Below are 17,925 nucleotides of genomic sequence, written 5' to 3'. Positions count from 1 at the left end.
AAGCTCATACCTCAGACGGAACTGTTCACCAGGAGTTGGCTCTGCTACCTGATTAAATTTTCATGTGCTGAGAACTAATTAGTCTTCCTCCACTCCCTCTGCCAAAACCATATTAACAAGATGCATGCGAGATGGAGGGAAGTCAGATTCCTACTAGTGCTGCTGCTCTGCTGCCAAGTCGCTTTGCCTTCCTCTCTGCATACACAAAACCAGTCTCTGTCCTGCTGGGTAACACATCTGGAGATCCACCTCAGGAAAGCAATGCCCAAGAGCTAAGCGTTGTCGCTTTGCTGAGCATGGGAGCATCCTTCTCTGGCCTCCTGCCCTGTGCTCTGGGCATGCAGCCAGCAGTGCAGCTCCAGACCAAGCATGCCTCTTAGATAAGCATGGGGTGTCCTGCTGACAAAGTCCATCTCAGAACAGAGCTTTTGCTTTCCTGCACATAATCCGGAGGTTCAAATGAGGAGAGCGGCATCAAGATGCTGCCCTGCAAGTGCCCCAGGGCCCCCAGCTCCCAGCATCGCTGCTTTGTGCTGCAGGACAGTGCCACTAATGCCACAGCACTTATGCTAACTGCTTTGCTCCTCAGGCCTTCAAGTCAGCTCTGCACACTAAATTGTCATGGTGGCACTGCCAGGACACAAGAGCACATGGCTTCAAGCCCATCTTACATACCCATCCCTACTGATACGCACCTGAGAAGGTGCTTGGTCACCAGCTGATGCAATGATCAATAGGTAGAGTGGACACCTTCTCCTGTCTCTGTACACACGTGCCACACCACTACACAGCATGCGATTGCTTTGGTTAGGCCATCGGATGAGCAGAGTTGGTTAGTGAGGGGTGGGGTGGCTGTTTTGAAGGTCACACACTGCTTGCACCCCTGAGACTTATCACTGGTGTACCTGAAGGTAAGTTAAAACAGGAAACCCTGAGTTAAATGGTTCTGATGAAGTCCTCAGTGACTCTTACTTCCCACACATGAAGGCGGAACTTTTTTTCATTTCTCCAAGCCCTCTCCACCACCACAGAGACATCTCCTTGCCCCCTGCATATACAAAGACAAGTTGTTTGCCACAAGATGAGCTCACAGGTGCTTTTGAGCGTACTTTCCAGATCCATACTCAGAGTTTTGCATCTGCAGATGCACAGGTGCAGACCCATCTAGCTGCCCCAGTTTCCACACACAAAAACTCACTTATGCTTTTTTTTCCCTCTGCCCATTTGAAATCAAAGATGCAAATTGAGAAGGAGGCTCTGAATATTTGGAGAAGACAGTCCTACCCATCACCCACTGATATGACCCTGGCTACAGAGAAGGGCCTGATTGTCCACTGTGCTGACTGCCAGCGAGGGCTGCAGACTTCAAGCAGGCAGGGAGGGCACAGAGCATTTCTGAAAACTATGCTGCCACTTTCTTCTTTTTTTTACAAGGTCAGATTTTTTTTTGGCGACCGTCGTTGTCAGCGACACTGGCAAAAAGTCAATTTTAGAAGCCCATTTAAGGACACAGGCACTGTTGTTGGGCAACATCTGACGGGAAATCCTGCCTGCATCCATAGTATTGCATAGAATCACATACCACATAGTTTTTAATGATTTTTGATGGATGACTTCCTCCTCGACTCACTAAAACTGGGCAACTAGCTTCAAGCTCCAGACTACTTTGCAGGAGAAAGTAGTGCAAGTATCACCATGATAAGCCAAAGTTTTGGGGCTTTCTCTGTTACTCCGCTACTTTGTGTTAAGATGACCAGTAGAAAGAAGATATAAACCAATTCATTAGCTCATCATTTTATCAACTGATTTAAAATTATGTATCTAACATAGTAACTGAAACTGGAAAAAAATGTCGTGGTGCTTGGTTTCAGACTGCAACTTCAATCAAGTTGTAACGCACAGTCCTTTGGATCAGCATCTCACAGTCTGCAGTCACTACATCAGATGTTTTGAATCTCACCTGAATATAAAGCAAACGCCCTATTGAAAAAAACAAGAGAGTATTCCCTTACTTCCCTGCCTTGTCTTTGCTGCAGCATTACTTAAAATTATTCAGTCATATGAAATTGGAAAGTCCATTTGATCTAAAAATCTAGAGGTGGGATGCCTGACTCTAAAGGCACTCGCAGGGCGTGCTCTGACACCTGCTTACAGAGGCTAATGAAATTCCAGTATGTAACGTCTATCCAAAGGAAGCAAGAGAAATCCTTCCAGGTAAATATGGAGCAAACAGACATGTTAATGTTAGGATGAGCCACTTGGTTAGTATTTGAATCCATAGAGATGCAGCCAACAAGATGCTTGTGAATGGGGTGCTTGTGAATGTGAACTCCCGTGGGGGCATCAGCTCTGAAACCATCCAGACTTCCTGAGGTCTTCCTTGGGCAATGCACCCCTCCCTACAACCCACTCCAGTAAACGCTTCTTCTAAAGCCCTTGGCTTTGTCCCTTGCATGTTAAACATCCTGGACTGCAAAAGATACACTGCAGGGCTGCTGCTAGGCCAGGTGGTTGAGTGTGAGCGGGAATGCCCTCTGTCCCTCACCTCCTCCAGCCTGCTCCACAAACTGCAGGCTCCATGCTCTGCTTGGTTCTGTGTCCCTGCTTGACTCACAGAGCAGAGCCTGGTGTGGATGAGAGGAAATACATTAGGACTTGTTCTGTTTTAGTGCATGAAGGCTGCAAAAATAACCATGTAATAAGAGGTTGATTAGCTCTTCTGTTGATCAGTTGGTACTCTTTAAAGAAAGCATTTCTGGACCAGCTGTAGCCTTAATTGAGGCAAATCATGTCATTTGTTTGAACTGCTCTGGTTGCACAGTTCTGTGTTTAGGTTGCAGAAGAAGCTGAAAGATGGCATCGATCCTTCAAGACTGTGCTGTGTACATGGCTCCAACATAGGCTGCCACCTGGGTATCTTCTAGGACTGTGGACTTTTGTTCTGAGACGTTGTTGAGGCAGTGGGTCTGTCCAGCAATGACTGCAGCATGGCCCTGGCAGTCACAGGCCAAGCGGCATTCATCAGCCCAAAACTCTCTGAGGCTTTTGTAGATGAGCAGACAGCTGGCTGATGGTGGTTGGTCTCTCCAGGAGGGTTCTCATCCATGATGGGCCTGAGGAAAAGAGAGAAACACTGTGGTGAAGTTGCACTTTGTGTCTGAATATCTGCATTCTCCCCACTGGCTCTGCCACCTCTGAAAACCGAACCAAAAGCTGCCAGGCCTGGGAGTAGCCCAAGGCACACCAGCTTCCCACACAAGGCATGCACTCTCTGCCTATACTGCCCTATAATGACTACAGGAACTTCAAAATCATGTTGTCATGTCAGCAGTCCTCAGTTTTATTTCTTTGAAGAAGGAACACAACACTAATCTTACAGTAAGCAGGTTCAGAAATAACAATGTTTTGGTGCATGTGACACTTATCTAATGCCTACTTTATTTTCCAAAGCGCTTCCTAACATGAATTCACATAAATTTCAAGGGAAAAAATCCAAAGTGGGATGTCAGGAACTTGTCCTGGGGTTTACCCGAGAAGAGTCTTGAACAAGCACCACCACAAGAGCTCTGCAATAGACATGGGCATCTGCCCTGTGTGGGCAACATGGGAAAGGAGCAGTAAGAACACAGGAAAACCGAGCTATTATTCAAGAAAATAAAAAATTTCCAATGCTCAAGCTATAAGGAACATGAGAAAATGTTTCATTTAGCGTTCGATGTCAAAAGTAAATGTCAGCACAAATAAAAGGAGTTCTTTTTACAGAACAGGCAGGAGACTCCAGAGACAACACAGAAGCTTGCTTTTTCCTGCTGTGAAGTCCCTTCTGTTTTCCTCAGACACACTGCAGGCAGTGCTGCTGGCAGCACACATACCTGATGCTTGTTGATCCAACAGCTGCTGGTCCTGAAATAGGCCTTTGCTGGCCTGTGGTCCCAGCAGGCTGCCGCTGCCCTTGGGATCCGGCAGCAGCCGGCACGCTGTGCTGGCTCAGGAGAGCAAGTTCCTTGCCTAGAGGCTGGGTGGAAGTTTCCTGATGAGCCCCTGACTGGCATCGCTGTGCCCACTGCCTGTCCTCTTGGCTGGGTATTTTCAGGTGTCTTACCCTGTGGTTCCTCATTTTACAGGGTCTTGCTGCAACACCCATTATAGATGCAGGTGAAGGGCTTTTTGGAGGGGATGGAATTAGACAATGGTTTGGGTTGGAGAGCACTGCACCTTCCTGAGCCTGTGATGAACCTGAAACAGGAAGGGCAGCTCAGTGATTTACCAGTTCATCTTACTCCTAAATACCCAAACCAGTGAGTGAAAGGTTTCAGAGACCCTGTGTGATGGAGCTGGGTGAGCAAATGTGTCCCGGGGCACACAGCAATGCTGGCCTTGTTGAATTGCTTCCTCTGATAGTTGGGGGTTTGGGTTACTAAGCAGCCTCTCTGCCAGTACTGCTGGTGATGTGCTAAGCACTGGAACTGCTCATGAGCCATGCACAGCTCAAGAGGGACAGACAAGCTCACCCATCCTCCTGTCCTCAGGCAGGATCATACCTGCATCATTCCTGGCCAGCGTTTGCACTAACTTGTTTTAAATACCTGAGGACCTCATCCAGCGATCTGAAATTCAAGGCACAAGAATAATCACAGATGAGTAGATCCACTTTTTTTTTTTAATCAGAGGCAGAGGTGTAAGAATAAGATCTTGAGATTAGCCTTAAAATTACAGAAAGTGCCTGACTGCTTGGGAAAATACTGCACTACATGTAGGGCTACTATCTGGCTGTTCATTTAGCCCATGTAATCCTCAGGTGCAACATACAGATAATAAAAATCATGTTGCTGACTTACAAATACAATGTGCATGCATATATGCTTAAAATAATTTTATATATAGCAGAGATCCAATTGCTCTTGTCTATTAAAAGAACCAACTGTATCTAAGTGCCTGATGAGCAAGGTCCAGGCAGGAACACAATCTAAAGAATGTGCTACCAAAACCCAGCCCCAGAAAGTTCATCTTTATAGCCTATAGTCCTATAGTCACTTTTATAGTCCTATAGGGCATGACACTGGTACACTGTGAGATGTCTGGGACACTGTCTACTCAATCTAAAAAGACTATAAGATCATAATAAATCATACTCAATCTAATAAAATAATATTAAATCTAAAATAGATCAGATGAAATCTAAAGAGACCGTGAGATCATAATTTAAGACTTCTTTGGTGACTGGACAATACGCCATTCCTTTAGATTTTTCCAAACAGATTCTGTTCTTGTTAAGGAGATATTGTTTCTATTGCTGTTAATACACAGAGGCTTTGAATAGTTTAATGATACTTCTGGTTTTTTAAACATATGTTAATTTTTCCAAATTCTAATAGATCCAGTTTTGCCCATGAAAAAAATGTAAAACAAAAACTCACATGCTAATATCAATTGAGGGAAAAAACAAAGTTATTAATAACAATAGAAACAGATTAAAGTTATACTTTTCTAAGCTCCTCTACTTGATTTTTATTTGGAATAACCATTATTAATGTTTCAAATATTCTTAAATATGATATTCAACAACTAGCAAAGAGTGGGAATTCTACTTTCTTTCATGCAAATGCAACTCAAGAGAGGTCTCTGGCTTTGTTCCTGAGTAGGAGAGCATGTTTAATTTTTAAGCTATTTACTAAATGCACCCCTTGGCTGCAAAGCTTTCCAGAATTTCCAGTTGCCCAGTTAAACCTTAATCATTAGCTTATCCATTATTTCCATCAGTGTGAACTGGGGTAAAATATAGCTCAGGTGGAACAACAGTACTTTAGATTCACCTGGCACTGCCATAAATTAATGACACAAGGTAAAAGACAGAAGCACATCCTTCCTCTAGACTTGATGCTAAGATGGTGTAAGATCAACTTTGTTCCTCTTAATTCTACAGATCCATGCTGAAATATATCAAGTGACAGTCAATACAGCTGGCCACCATGTCCTGCTTAAAAACTCGAATGCATTTCTTAGTGTCTGGCTCTCCAATTATATTTCCAAATTACTGCTTTAGAGCACAGAAGCCTGATCTCATAAAACCCTGCAGTTACTAATACACCTATCTACAAATGGTTAGTAACATGTGTCACTAGTCGATGCTAATCCTTCCCCAGAGGTTTAGGTCCAATACCTGAGGAAGACGGGGAGAAACCGGAGTGGCAAGAAGAATCAAGAGAAATCCTTTCAATGAGGTCCTCATCATAGGTCTCCCTCAACTCATCTTCATGGCTGTCAGTCAGGCTGCAGTCTTCACCCTTTTCACCATCACTAAGAGTTACCTTCAGGGCTTGGGCAGCTTTTTCTTGCTGATCTGTTTGCAGGCACCTGGATAACATCAAATATCACACCTTTAGTTAGACTTTGAGCTGTGAACATGCAGCCAGCCAAGTGCAGCTTGGCATGGCCACACAGGCAAATACCCAGACAGTGGATTTAGTCACCCACTGTGATTTCCCACTTTCCTGGAGATATAGAAAATCATTCTAAATGGATCAGCCATCTAAGTTGCTAAGTTACTACACAGTGAAGTAAGGTCGGAGAAATAAAGCCATTTATACTTCCAAAACAACCATTATCTGTCTAGGAGATGGGGGAATCTCAACATAGTGTTATTTTCCTTTCAGCCTTTCATGTCATAGAATCATAGAATCATTAAGGTTGGAAAAGACCTCTAGGAACATCAAGTCCAAGCGTCAGCCCAACACTACCATGTCTCCTAAACCACCCCCTGAAGTGCCACATCTACGTGTCTTTTAAATACCTCCAGAGATGATGACTCCACCACCTCTCTGGGCAGCCTGTTCCAATGTCTGACCACTCCTTCAGTGAAGAAATTTTTCCTAATATCCAATCTAAACATCCCCTGATGCAGCTTGAGGCGGTTTCCTCTCGTTCTATTGCTTGTTACTTGGGAGAAGAGACCAACACCCACCTCACTACAACCTCCTTTCAGTAGCTGTAGAGAGAGATAAAGTGTGCCCTCAGCCTCCTCCAGGCTAAACAACCCCAGTTCCCTCAGCCGCTCCTCATAAGACCTGCTCTCCAGACTCTTCACCAGCCTTGTTGCCCTTCTCTGGACACGCTCCAGCAGCTCAATGTCTTTCTTCTAGTGAGGGGCCCAAAACTGAACACAGTATTTGGGGTGTGGCCTCACCAGTGCCGAGTACAGGAGCACAATCTCTTCCCTTCTCCTGTTGGCCACACTATGCCTGATACAAGCCAGGATGCTGTTGGCCTTCTTGGCCACCTGGACACACTGCTGGCTTATGTTCAGCCGGTTGTCGACCAACACCCCCAGGTCCTTCTCCACCAGGCAGCTCTCCAGCCACTCTTCCCCAAGCCTGTAGCGTTGCATGGGGTTGTAGAGGCCAAAGTGCAGGACCTAGCACTTGGCCTTGTTAAACCTCATACAATTGGCCTCGGCCCATCGATCCAGCCTGTCTAGGCCAATGTGATGCTTGCAGAAAACCTCATCCACTTTCACTTCTTTCAGTGTCTGAAGGTAGACGCTGTCAGGGCCAAGAATATCTTACCAGTCATGAAAAGTCATTTCCTTGCTCTCGCTAAGCAGGCGAGTCCACCCTGCTCATGCTAGTCTTCAGCCTGCTCTAGAGAGAGGTCAGAGCTTCCCCCAGGTTTCTTCTCCCTTGCCCACCCTGCAGATGCTCCAGCAGGGAGGACTGATGGAAGGATTGCCACCATGGAAGAGGAAGGCAGGATGCCAAGACTATTCCCTGAAACAGCCACCAAGTGGCCAAAGAGTTTATTTTGTTATTACAGCAGAAAATGGATGCCTGTTTTACTGCACGACAAGATTTCTCCCATGGTCTCACCGCTTGTGCTGCTCTCTCCATACTCTCAGTTCAGAGAACGCATCTTCCGGGTGCAGATCTCCTCTACCTCCAGAGCCACAAAGGTTTTCCGTCCTCATACAACAGAGTTTCAAAGGCCTCACTGCAGGTGGCTGGAAAAATGACAGAAGTTATCTTGATAACCTCAGGAGCTCTCCCCAGTTCCATTTCTAGATTGTGGGTTTTAGAAGGCATTCAAGTCTGCTGTTACTCCTGAGTTTTCAGATCACCCCCCACCATTTTCTTGCTCTTCAGTTTTAAGAAGTTCCATGCCCCAGTCGTGTGCACTGTTACAGCTTGAGGAACCCAAGGTGGCAGTAACAAAAATGTTGATTTATATCTCGCTAGTATGTAAGTCTGTTGCATCTATGCCAATAAGAATATTAGGACAAGTACCACAAAAACTGCATCATTCAGCATATGACCGCAGTCCCCTTCCACATCCTAGTTTATAACACAGACTAATTCACTCAGATGTTCAAGTTTGTTTCAGAAAAGCTTCCAGTGCTTGGGCAGTGGCAGCAGAGAGACAAGGGAGTGACACAATTTTCCAGTCGTTCTTTAACATCTATTGTCATCATTAAGCAAGGCTGCCTACACTGCAGCGATGCAGGTGTCCTGTGCATGCTCCTTCTCTGATCTAGCACAGCTTGTTTAAACATACACGTGTGCATCCGTGCCATATTGAACCTCAGGGTCCACAAAAGCTAACCATGATGAGCCAGACTGTACCCTCTAACACACATGGGTAACCTCTCACTACTTTACTGTCAAAATGAGCAGGCTGACCCACAGGGCTGGGGTATCACCCCACTGCCAAGAGGAACAAACTCTGGCTTTGTGTTTGTTTAGTCAATAGGAACGACCTTGCAGCATTGGTGATCTGACTACTTATGCCAACATCAAAGAAACAGTGCTGAAAAAAATCTTTTGCTTAATAGCTGTTGTAGAAACACCATCAAATTTTGCAATCCTGCCTTGCACTTTGCTCAGCCAGGACAATAGGAAATGCGCCACCAGCAGCAGACATGTAATTTCTGTGTGTTCCTTTACACGATGGTTAATTGCTTCTAGCACATGGGCACCTTTGCAATATCAGGGCAAGAGACTCTCTGTCCTCCTCAAGGCCATTTGCATTTTGGGGGGCTTTTGGGCTTCAGAAGACAGTGAGCCGTCAGAAGCCACAGTAGGAGTTCAGTTCATCCCCGGAGTTATGGGATGGCAGGCAGGAATATGAAGCACACAAGGAAAACATACACCTAGCTTTTGCCGCCTTGCATGAAGAGCCTTGGTGGGATTCCCACATATAACTTGACGGAGTCCTAAGAAAAAAGAAAACATTTTACTCCAGCATTTAACAAATGGTGCTGTCTTTGAAAGCAGTCAACATCATTTCCCATAGACAGGAGGATGTAATATTTTATGGTGTAGGTTCACAGTGTCAGCTGGCATGGCCTGACCCTGCTGCTAAGAGGTGGTTTCTCTGATTCTACCAGAATCTGTCTCCTGCTCCTGCCCTGCCTCCTCCACCGTGCTGCCACAAATATCTGTATGGCCACATGGTGAGTCAAATCAGTGAACAGATCCAGATTAAGACTAAATATGCTTTTTGGGGGAGGGGTTTGTTTTGCTGGGTTATTTTTCAGCTGGATCTTGATCAGAATCAGGTTTCCCATGTGCCAAAACAAAAGACAAGGCAGCAAAGGGACATGAAGAAGCAGTGAACATTGGGTGAAACTGTCCCTAAGAGTAGTGCTAGCTACCTAAAAGTGCACATGAAATTATGGTCTCATTCCCTGGCAATCTGTACTCTGTTTCCATGTACTCTTCTGAATGAGCACTCAGCTGTTGACACTGTATTGCTTCATCTAGTTCATCATCCTGAGTCCTGACTACAGCAAGGAATTTAGGTGGGCCTGGCATCTGAGAGAAGCAGCCCACAATGCTGGGAAAATAAACACCATCTTCCTATCTAATCTGCACTCTACAGGCCAGTGGAGTTGCACCATCAAGGTCTTTCCAGGACTCAGGGAAGGATGTCTTGGGAAGTACCAAATATTGCACCAGGACTGAACTCCCTTTCCATCCAGCTGTCCCCAGGAGGTGCTAAGGCAACACTTCCAGGTGGCCAGGGCACAAAGGGCTGTGGATCGCATATGTGAAGTCAAGGAATTGACTCCTTTTGCTGAGGGACCCACCCCTGGAAACCCAAAAGAAAGTGCTCATTGACACCAGTGATGCCGCTGCAGTATGAGACTGCAATACATAGAGTTTGAGCACATGATCCAATGGGGAGTCAATGTGCATCACCACGCCTTTCTAGAGGACTACCTTGGACTACATTCCTTTGAATGAATCAGATGTGCCTGTGCCCAGATGTGACTTCAGTGAGACCCAGCTAGGCTGACGTGTAATTTAAAGGACTGAGCAGGACAGCTTTTGACAAGGTGTGGAAGGCAACTTCAGCAAGGGAGCACCATCTCAGTATAGGGCTAAGAGGGACAGCAGCACATAATGCTTGGGGACGAGGGGCTGACAAAAGGGAAGCCCAGATGACTTACACCTTCTGCTGCAGAGGAAAATAAAGGAAAGCCCATGCTAGAGCAGGTGAGTCCCATGGATGAAAACATATGCTGAACCTGATGTAGCAGCGTCGTGGGTGGGTGGCATTCAAAGCACCCAGGCTTTCATCAGCAATAATAACATTTAGAAGGAGGTGGAGGTGTGGGAAAGAACAGGATTAAAAAGCATACATTACCATATGTCAAATCACTGGAGTCATCTTCTGGGAACAGCTCATCAGAAACAGTGGAATCTGGAAGAGGGCAGCCACCGTACAACAGGCAGGCATTGCTAGATCTCCTTGCATTAGCAGACCACTGTGCTGTTCCAGGTCTGGAAGTTGTTGGGGTTTTTGGGTCACATCCAGACTGCCTTGATACTACCCCAAGATACGGATCTAGGAGAGAGGTTTCACTAGCGTAAGCACAGTCGTACAAGGCTTCAAACCACACCATCACTGTACACTGCCAATACGGTGACTGCTGCTGCACACATGGAGCTGTAGGGGACAGAAAAATCTGCCACTGCAGCTACAAGAAACATGCTGGAACAGGTCAAGCCTGGAGACAGTGGGCTTCCTGGTGCTGCATGCAGTCCCCTGTAGCTGTCTTCTGCAGACAGCAGAACCTGGTGACTGCCAACTAAACCAAAGTCCCTTCCCACCCTTGTCCTGCTCCTGGGCAGCAGTGACAGGCTGCTGGCTAGGGATGCGGTCAGGAACCACTTTGTGCTTGTCACCTGCATCTGACTGCCCCACAGGTGAGCCTGGATGTGTCCAGGGCTCTGCTACTTCCCCCGCCTGCATGCCTAGGTTAAGACTAAGCTGCCTCTCATTTGCTGCCCACCTGCCTGCAGAGGAACACTGCAGGCTTGCCACAGGCACAGTCCAAGCCCCCCGTCTTAAAATATACTGCTTAAATGCCCAGGTATAACACAGACGGTGATGGCCACCTTATCAGAGTTATTAGACAATCAGGGAAAACCACGTGTCAGGAGTTATTGAAATCTGCGAATGGCAGTGGTAGATTTTTCCAGTACTTCCTTCAGAGACGGCTACTTTTCTACCACAGAAAGAAAGGTGAAAACTGAGTTTTCATAATGCTACAGGGCAGAGTGGATAATACAAAAGCTAATGAAGGCAGACAGAGCCTTGTCCTTTTACCTGCCCAACTGCTGGCTGTCCTGGGAGCACAGCACAGCTGTAAGAGCAGCACGTGTAGCCAACAACCCACAGGAGAGTGAATTTCATTTCGGTGCCTAGACAAAGAGCATGCTTTGTAAAGTGCTGAGCATCTACCAGCTCCATAGTGGAGCAATCAGCTCTGCAATAATATGGCCATTTCCTTAAGAGCTGGGTGTTAGGGACCTTTCAAATATCTTGGCCATAGTTGTTAATACAAACCCATGAAATACACAGTGCGTGAAAAGTACTCAAGTCAACATTGCTATGGGAAAGAAAAAAATACAGGAAAGAAAAAAATACGGGAATGTCTGAACCTGACCATATGAGCTCATCAGTTTAGAGCTGAAGGCAAGCAGCAAACACTATGAATACATATGAATATGAAGTGTATGAATACACTAGCAAACACTATGAATTCGCAACTTTGTGCTCCGTCCCTACTGTTTCTGTCGGCCCACTTTGTTAACTAGTTTTCTGAACCATAGCTGATATTGCCAAAGCAGGATCACTGAGGGATCAGATTTTAATGGATTTTTTCCTACCATAACTACTCTTACAGCTAATGATTTGGACCCACAGGGATTCAATAAATGACAAGCGTGTGTGCTTATTCCAAAACAAACTAAATTTTTAATGGAATACAGTTGGCAGGCAAACCACAACCTGGGGGGCTGGGAAGCCAACTGCATTGCCCACACTAATGGGAAGCAACAAAAGCAGTTATAGGAAATACTTTGTAATATTTAATTGTATGTGGTAAAGTGCATGTAGCATGACACATAAAAGCATGGGTATCTGAACTATAACCAAGGCTACGGGTGAGGGGACAACAGATTTATTTTCAAACCATTTGCTCTCTACTGATGAGTGTAATGGACTTAATCACAGAGGTAAAGAAAATGGAACAGATCTATTATGAGACCATGCAATCGCAGTTGTTAGGATGTGGCTACCATTGAGGGGTGGCGACAAAATTGCCTTTCCTATTACGGAATTGGAGTAGGAAATCCTGCTACATCCATGGTACATGGGAATGACTGCTACCATGGAAAGGGCTGTGAACAGCTGTTGTTGAAACACTCCTTTCCAGGCTTTGCTTCTTCCTACCGTGCAGAATGAACACTAAGTACAGACTCCCAGCTACTGCTGGATTTGCCTGATGCTCTAAAATAATCTGCATTTTTCTGGTCTTGATGCCCAGTTTAGGACAGCTTTCATTAAAATCTGCACTGTGCTGAATTCCAGCTTCCTCACTTCCCAAGTGTAGAAGACAACGGCCTTCGTCCCTTTGCTATAATTAAACGTTGGCTTTGAAGAGGCCAGCTTGCCCTTCACCTTTCTTTGCCACATGTCATAACCTCGAAAATGAACCCTGATAGGAAACCTGACATACCTAACCATGAAGTGTCTCCAGCTAAACCACCTTCCTTGATGGATTCCTTGATGATTAGCCAATCCTCATGCATCTTCTTGGAAGGAAGGAGAGTAGTCTGGCTTGCTGGTATTTCATCCAAATACTCCAAGTGGGGAATGAGTTTTTTTACTTCAGCCCTGTAATTATAATCTGGCGCCTGGAGAAATTGAGAATATGGTCACCTGAACAGTTTATTTTACAGACTGTGGAATTCCATCGGCAGCACAGGAATGTTCAATTTGTATGACTACCGCATAACTTGAAATGCCTTCTATGAAGCAAACCTATTCACCTCATTCAACAGAAATAAACACAGTCAGGAGTTTCATTTCACTGTGCTTTCTCCTGAAATTGATCATGAACATGTCCTGAGCAGTGCAAACACATGCCCTCCACCCAAAGGCTCCTTTGCTGTTTACCCACTGGTGGCTTTGGCATTTGTCTTTGTTATATTACATATAATTTACAAAAGCATCAAGGGCCACTGATGCCCATGGAAAGCCTGGGCACCCTCAGCATTCAGCCAGTCTCTCTCCCTGCTTTTGGGATTCTATGGTTGCTGCATCAATACTTAGGTGATAGGAAAACTTGAAAACATATTATGAGTGTTGCTATACCTGCTGATGGAAAAAGAAAGAGCATTTCCACTGGTCGTGTTTTTAAGCACATGCATAAACCAGCTGTAGTGAATGAACGGCACAGATTTTCGGGGGCAGTCTTCAGGAGTTCAGTGTGTGATTTTTATACACTGTTAGAAGCAATGGCTTACTTCAAAGTACGTTTTCTTCTGCAAGAGGTTGCATGCCAACAGCAGATGCACAGAAGGCTAAAATGGACTGTACTTGGGTTTCTTTTCTGTGTGCTGGAAAAAAAATGTGATTGCTCCCAATGCACATGGACTGAGGGTGAAAGCCATTGGGAAAAGCACGGGTGCAGCCCCCTTCTGCATGCATGGGTGGAGCTGACATATTATAAAATGATTCATGAGCACATGCAAATTCCTGGGGACCTCTGAACAGCAAGGCCAATCCAGGACAATTACAACTGTGCTCAGAGCACACTGCAAATTGGGCTATTTTGGTGGATTCCGGTGGTAGAAAGACACCTTCATGTGGCACCTTCATCTTTCGGAAAACACAGCAATACTTCAGGGCTGACTGGGTCGTATTGCTTTGCAATGGGAATATTTTTGATTAAAATAGTCTCAGATTACAAAAGGCAGCAAACAGTGATGATGATCTCTTCTACTTATAGTATAAAGCAAGAGTGCACCTCTAGAGGCAGAATAGACAGCTACCTACAGATCCATTGCTTCATCCAGATATATGTAATGCTTTTCAAGACATTGCATGCAATATTAGAAAACCCCACAAAGCCAAGTCCTCATTCAACAGGGAGTTGTAACTAACAGAAATCTTTCTGTGTGACCTGGCTGGCTGTATGCTCCTTCCCTCTGCATGATGCAGCAGCGAAGTTGGAAGAGGGAACTCACCAAATAAAGTGTGTGGTTGTTGTTGTTAACAGGCAGACACTAAATTTCTCTAACTAAGCCTTTAATCTTAATTTAGAAAATGAGTCAACCAGTCGCCATGCTACCCTGTACCACATGTGCTCTGAACAGTGCCTGGCTACAGCTAATTTCCAGCCATGTCATGTTGGAGAGAAACATTATGTTATGCTCATGTTACATTACTGCAACAGAGGCTGCAGAATTTATCATCAGGTTGTTGCTCTTGGTTTAGATAACAGGGCAAGATGAGATCATCTGAAAATCAAATTACAGACAGCAGACAGCAAAAACCCATCTGAAGAAAAAGCAGTATATTTAGCTGGACCGTTCTGCAGATTAAAAGTAAATAAATAGGAGAGCTTTTACAGAGCTGTAGCAAGGGTCGGACTACAAGAAGGAGCTTGAGGAATTAGAGCTGGCCATCTACGGAACACCAAAGTAAGCACACATCTATTTTTTTCTATATTTCAGGTGGTTTTTCTATACCCTGAAGAAATGTAAACAACAACAGTTGAAATCAAGAAAGCAACAAAGCCCATGGAGAGGCTCTCGGCAGCCGAGGGCAGGGACAGCTTTGCAACCACCCAAGGACTGAGCAGATTCCCAACATGTACACTGGGTGGGAGACTACACGGATCTTACAGTCTGCCCCTGTTACAGCTCAGTGCAAAACATACCATTGTGCAGACTCCATCACCAAATTCCGGCTGGCATTTGAATACACCTACTTGCACAGGAGTAGAGACAGCCATTCAGCGTGGAGAAAAGCAGTAGGGCACACCACCACATACCATTCCTCTTTGAAGTCCTGTTACATGACGACACACAGCAGCATCCCAATCCCAGGACTGATTTCCTCAGCTAAACAAACCAAGGGCAATCTGACTTTTCTCCATTAGAAGTACATTTAAGGACTGAAGACACCAAGTGAAAACTACGCCCTCCAAAAATACCACTTTTGTTGAGCAGTAATGACAAGGGAGTAGAAACAGACTTTCTATGCTGTTAGGATATACCACGCCATTTTCATGGTAGGAAGCTCTAAGGAAGTGTCAGAAGTTGCATTTGTCTCCATGGGAGTAAAAGAGTAAGTAGGTATGCCTTGTCCATCAGATGCAGGTAGTGCTTCCTTACTGTAGGAATATGTTTTTTCCTCTCATGATTGCATCTTCCGTAAGGGAGAAATGTTGATGGAGAAATAATTTTGATGATAACCATTTACAAGTGTGGTCTCTGAAGTATACTTCTACCAGTTCAAAACAGAAAGGCAAGTGGATAATATTTTCTTTTGGATTCCAGAGGGAAAAATTATGATAGCTAAAGCACTACCTTCTGCGTCTCTTTTTACTGAGGGATATGATCATCCAATAATTAAATCTGAAAAATGCTAACAACTCATGTATCTAAGAAGTGTGAAGATTAAAAATATGTGCATATCTACTACATGATTGAGTTTTAGTTATAGCACCTCAGTTTTCAAGTTTAAACCCAGGACAAATATCAAACCCAACCTTTTATGCAAAATAATGGCATGGGCATGATCACTTTGAAACACACAGTGAAGCTATGGAACACAGCACAGCAGTGTCACTGTGCCAGCTCCTGCTCCGCTTTCTAACCCCTGTGCTAACAGCTCTTTACAGTGCCATTGCAGATTGTGCCATCCTCAGTGAGTGCTGTGTATTGCATACCTATGTGTCTGTGCACAGGCCGGTGACCTTCCAAAAGACATGGGTGACAATATATCATGCACTGGCCATAAACTGTTGTCTGGTGATACATGTTAGACATGTGCCCAAAATGAGGAACAGTCTTCTTTGATCAAGATTTTTAAACTCTGATTTTCTTCCAGTTACCTTTTCAGTACCTGTCAAGATGCTTGTTTTTATAGCCCAACAATGTTTTTTTTGAAGCAGGGGAAAGTGAAAGAGAGTAATATAGCTCTGAGACTGTTCATGTAGAATTAGACCTCCCTTACTTTTCTTGTTGAGTGCCCTGAAACCCAAAGCGGATCATGTATTACTGTTTTCGTCTTTGTGACACAGAGGATCTCATGCCCTCAAGAAAATACCTCTGCAGAAATGATTGTATCATTTCACTACCTAAGAGGTGAATCACTGTATTGAAGGTCTTTTTGATAATTTTTTTTCACTTTTCAGGGGAAAGGACAACGAGTAGTTCCTACAATATAGCTTTTCCTAGTTATCTCAAGCATCGTTTTTCTGAGGGTTCAACTCTTGAGCATGGTGGTCCTGGAGCACTTGCTGTTGGACCAGAGAGCCTCCAAAAGAAATGCAAAAGCCCAAAGACAGATATCTAATTGAGACATTGCAATTGGCACATCTTGTAAGAAAAAAAATTGGCTACTTTCTCACTTGCTGCAAGATCCCTACAGACTAGAAGGATCTGTACAGCTGCGGTTCTTGCTCTCCTTGGTCTTCCTTAAGATGCCTGTTTGCACTGCAAGCTGGGAGAAGACACAACAGCTGTATGGATCAGAAGAGCTGATTTATAGTTTAATCCCATTCTCACAGCTAAGAAGGAACACATTTCTAGGAAACAGGCCTGAGTCTTTACTAGCACTCCTTATATTTCATTTGTGCTTGCCTTGGAGACAATACCCATAAGAGGACAAAATCAACAAAAATGAAAGATGGGAAATGCATCCCATGTCATCACTCAGAATGATATAATAGAAAGGTACAGAAACACTTCTCATTTCCAACTCAGACTAAAAAAGCACTACCAAAAATTAACACAATATGTGCGAACCAAGTCCTCACCTCTGCAGATTCTGCATTTGGCTTCAGACAAATAAGGTTGCCCTCCACTGTCAGGCGGCTCAGCTTGCAACAAAATCCCAGGTACTGCATCTGGTTGATGTCCTCAATATTATTCCCTTCCAGGTCCAAAACCTTAAGGTGATCCAACCAGGTCAGCTGGCTCAGGTCAGAGATATTGTTATAGGCTATGTAGAGTTCCTCAGCAGAAGTAAACAAAATAAATAGGTATACCACAGGGCTTCCACCAGAAACACTCAAGCTTTGCAAAATGTTTTCTAATATTTGAAATATTACATAGCACAGCATGAAATTAGCATGGAAGTGAACATTTTTCAAGAGTGGCTGTTGCAGCCTTAAATAACTAGGGCTGATATGACAATGAATACTATGCCGCATTAGGCAACTTCAGGATCAGATCTGAATGTTACACCCCATTAAAAAAAAATACTGTAGCGTCTTTTAAACTAACACATGCAATTCCAGGCATCCAACCAACATCCTTTAGAAAAATGAAGGGTGAGAAGAGAGCAAAGACTACAAGTAAAGAGAAGAGTATCAACTGAAGATAGATTTGAGATTTCCATTTGGCAGGA

At 44.6% G+C, this 17,925-nt stretch overlaps 1 protein-coding gene across 1 annotated transcript in view; it reads right to left on the bottom strand.

The window, feature by feature from the left end:
• Positions 1-2,701: 2,701 nt before the first annotated feature.
• Positions 2,702-17,925, bottom strand: part of LRRC56 (leucine rich repeat containing 56) — an 81,055-nt gene continuing 65,831 nt past the window's right edge. Inside the window, exons 9-16 of the mRNA XM_075094443.1 lie at positions 17,333-17,530; positions 13,019-13,196; positions 10,639-10,839; positions 9,138-9,202; positions 7,863-7,993; positions 6,161-6,354; positions 3,873-4,236; positions 2,702-3,113 (exon numbers count right to left, since the gene is read on the bottom strand). Of these exons, the coding sequence (XP_074950544.1) occupies positions 2,921-3,113; positions 3,873-4,236; positions 6,161-6,354; positions 7,863-7,993; positions 9,138-9,202; positions 10,639-10,839; positions 13,019-13,196; positions 17,333-17,530 (1,524 nt within the window). The 3' untranslated portion in view covers positions 2,702-2,920. The remainder of the gene's footprint in view (positions 3,114-3,872; positions 4,237-6,160; positions 6,355-7,862; positions 7,994-9,137; positions 9,203-10,638; positions 10,840-13,018; positions 13,197-17,332; positions 17,531-17,925) is intronic.

This window comes from Phalacrocorax aristotelis, chromosome 5 (genome assembly GCF_949628215.1).
Source record: "Phalacrocorax aristotelis chromosome 5, bGulAri2.1, whole genome shotgun sequence".
Taxonomy (NCBI): Eukaryota; Metazoa; Chordata; class Aves; order Suliformes; family Phalacrocoracidae; genus Phalacrocorax; species Phalacrocorax aristotelis.
Note: the sequence above shows the minus strand (reverse complement) of the source record. Positions and strands in the feature narration are given on the sequence as shown.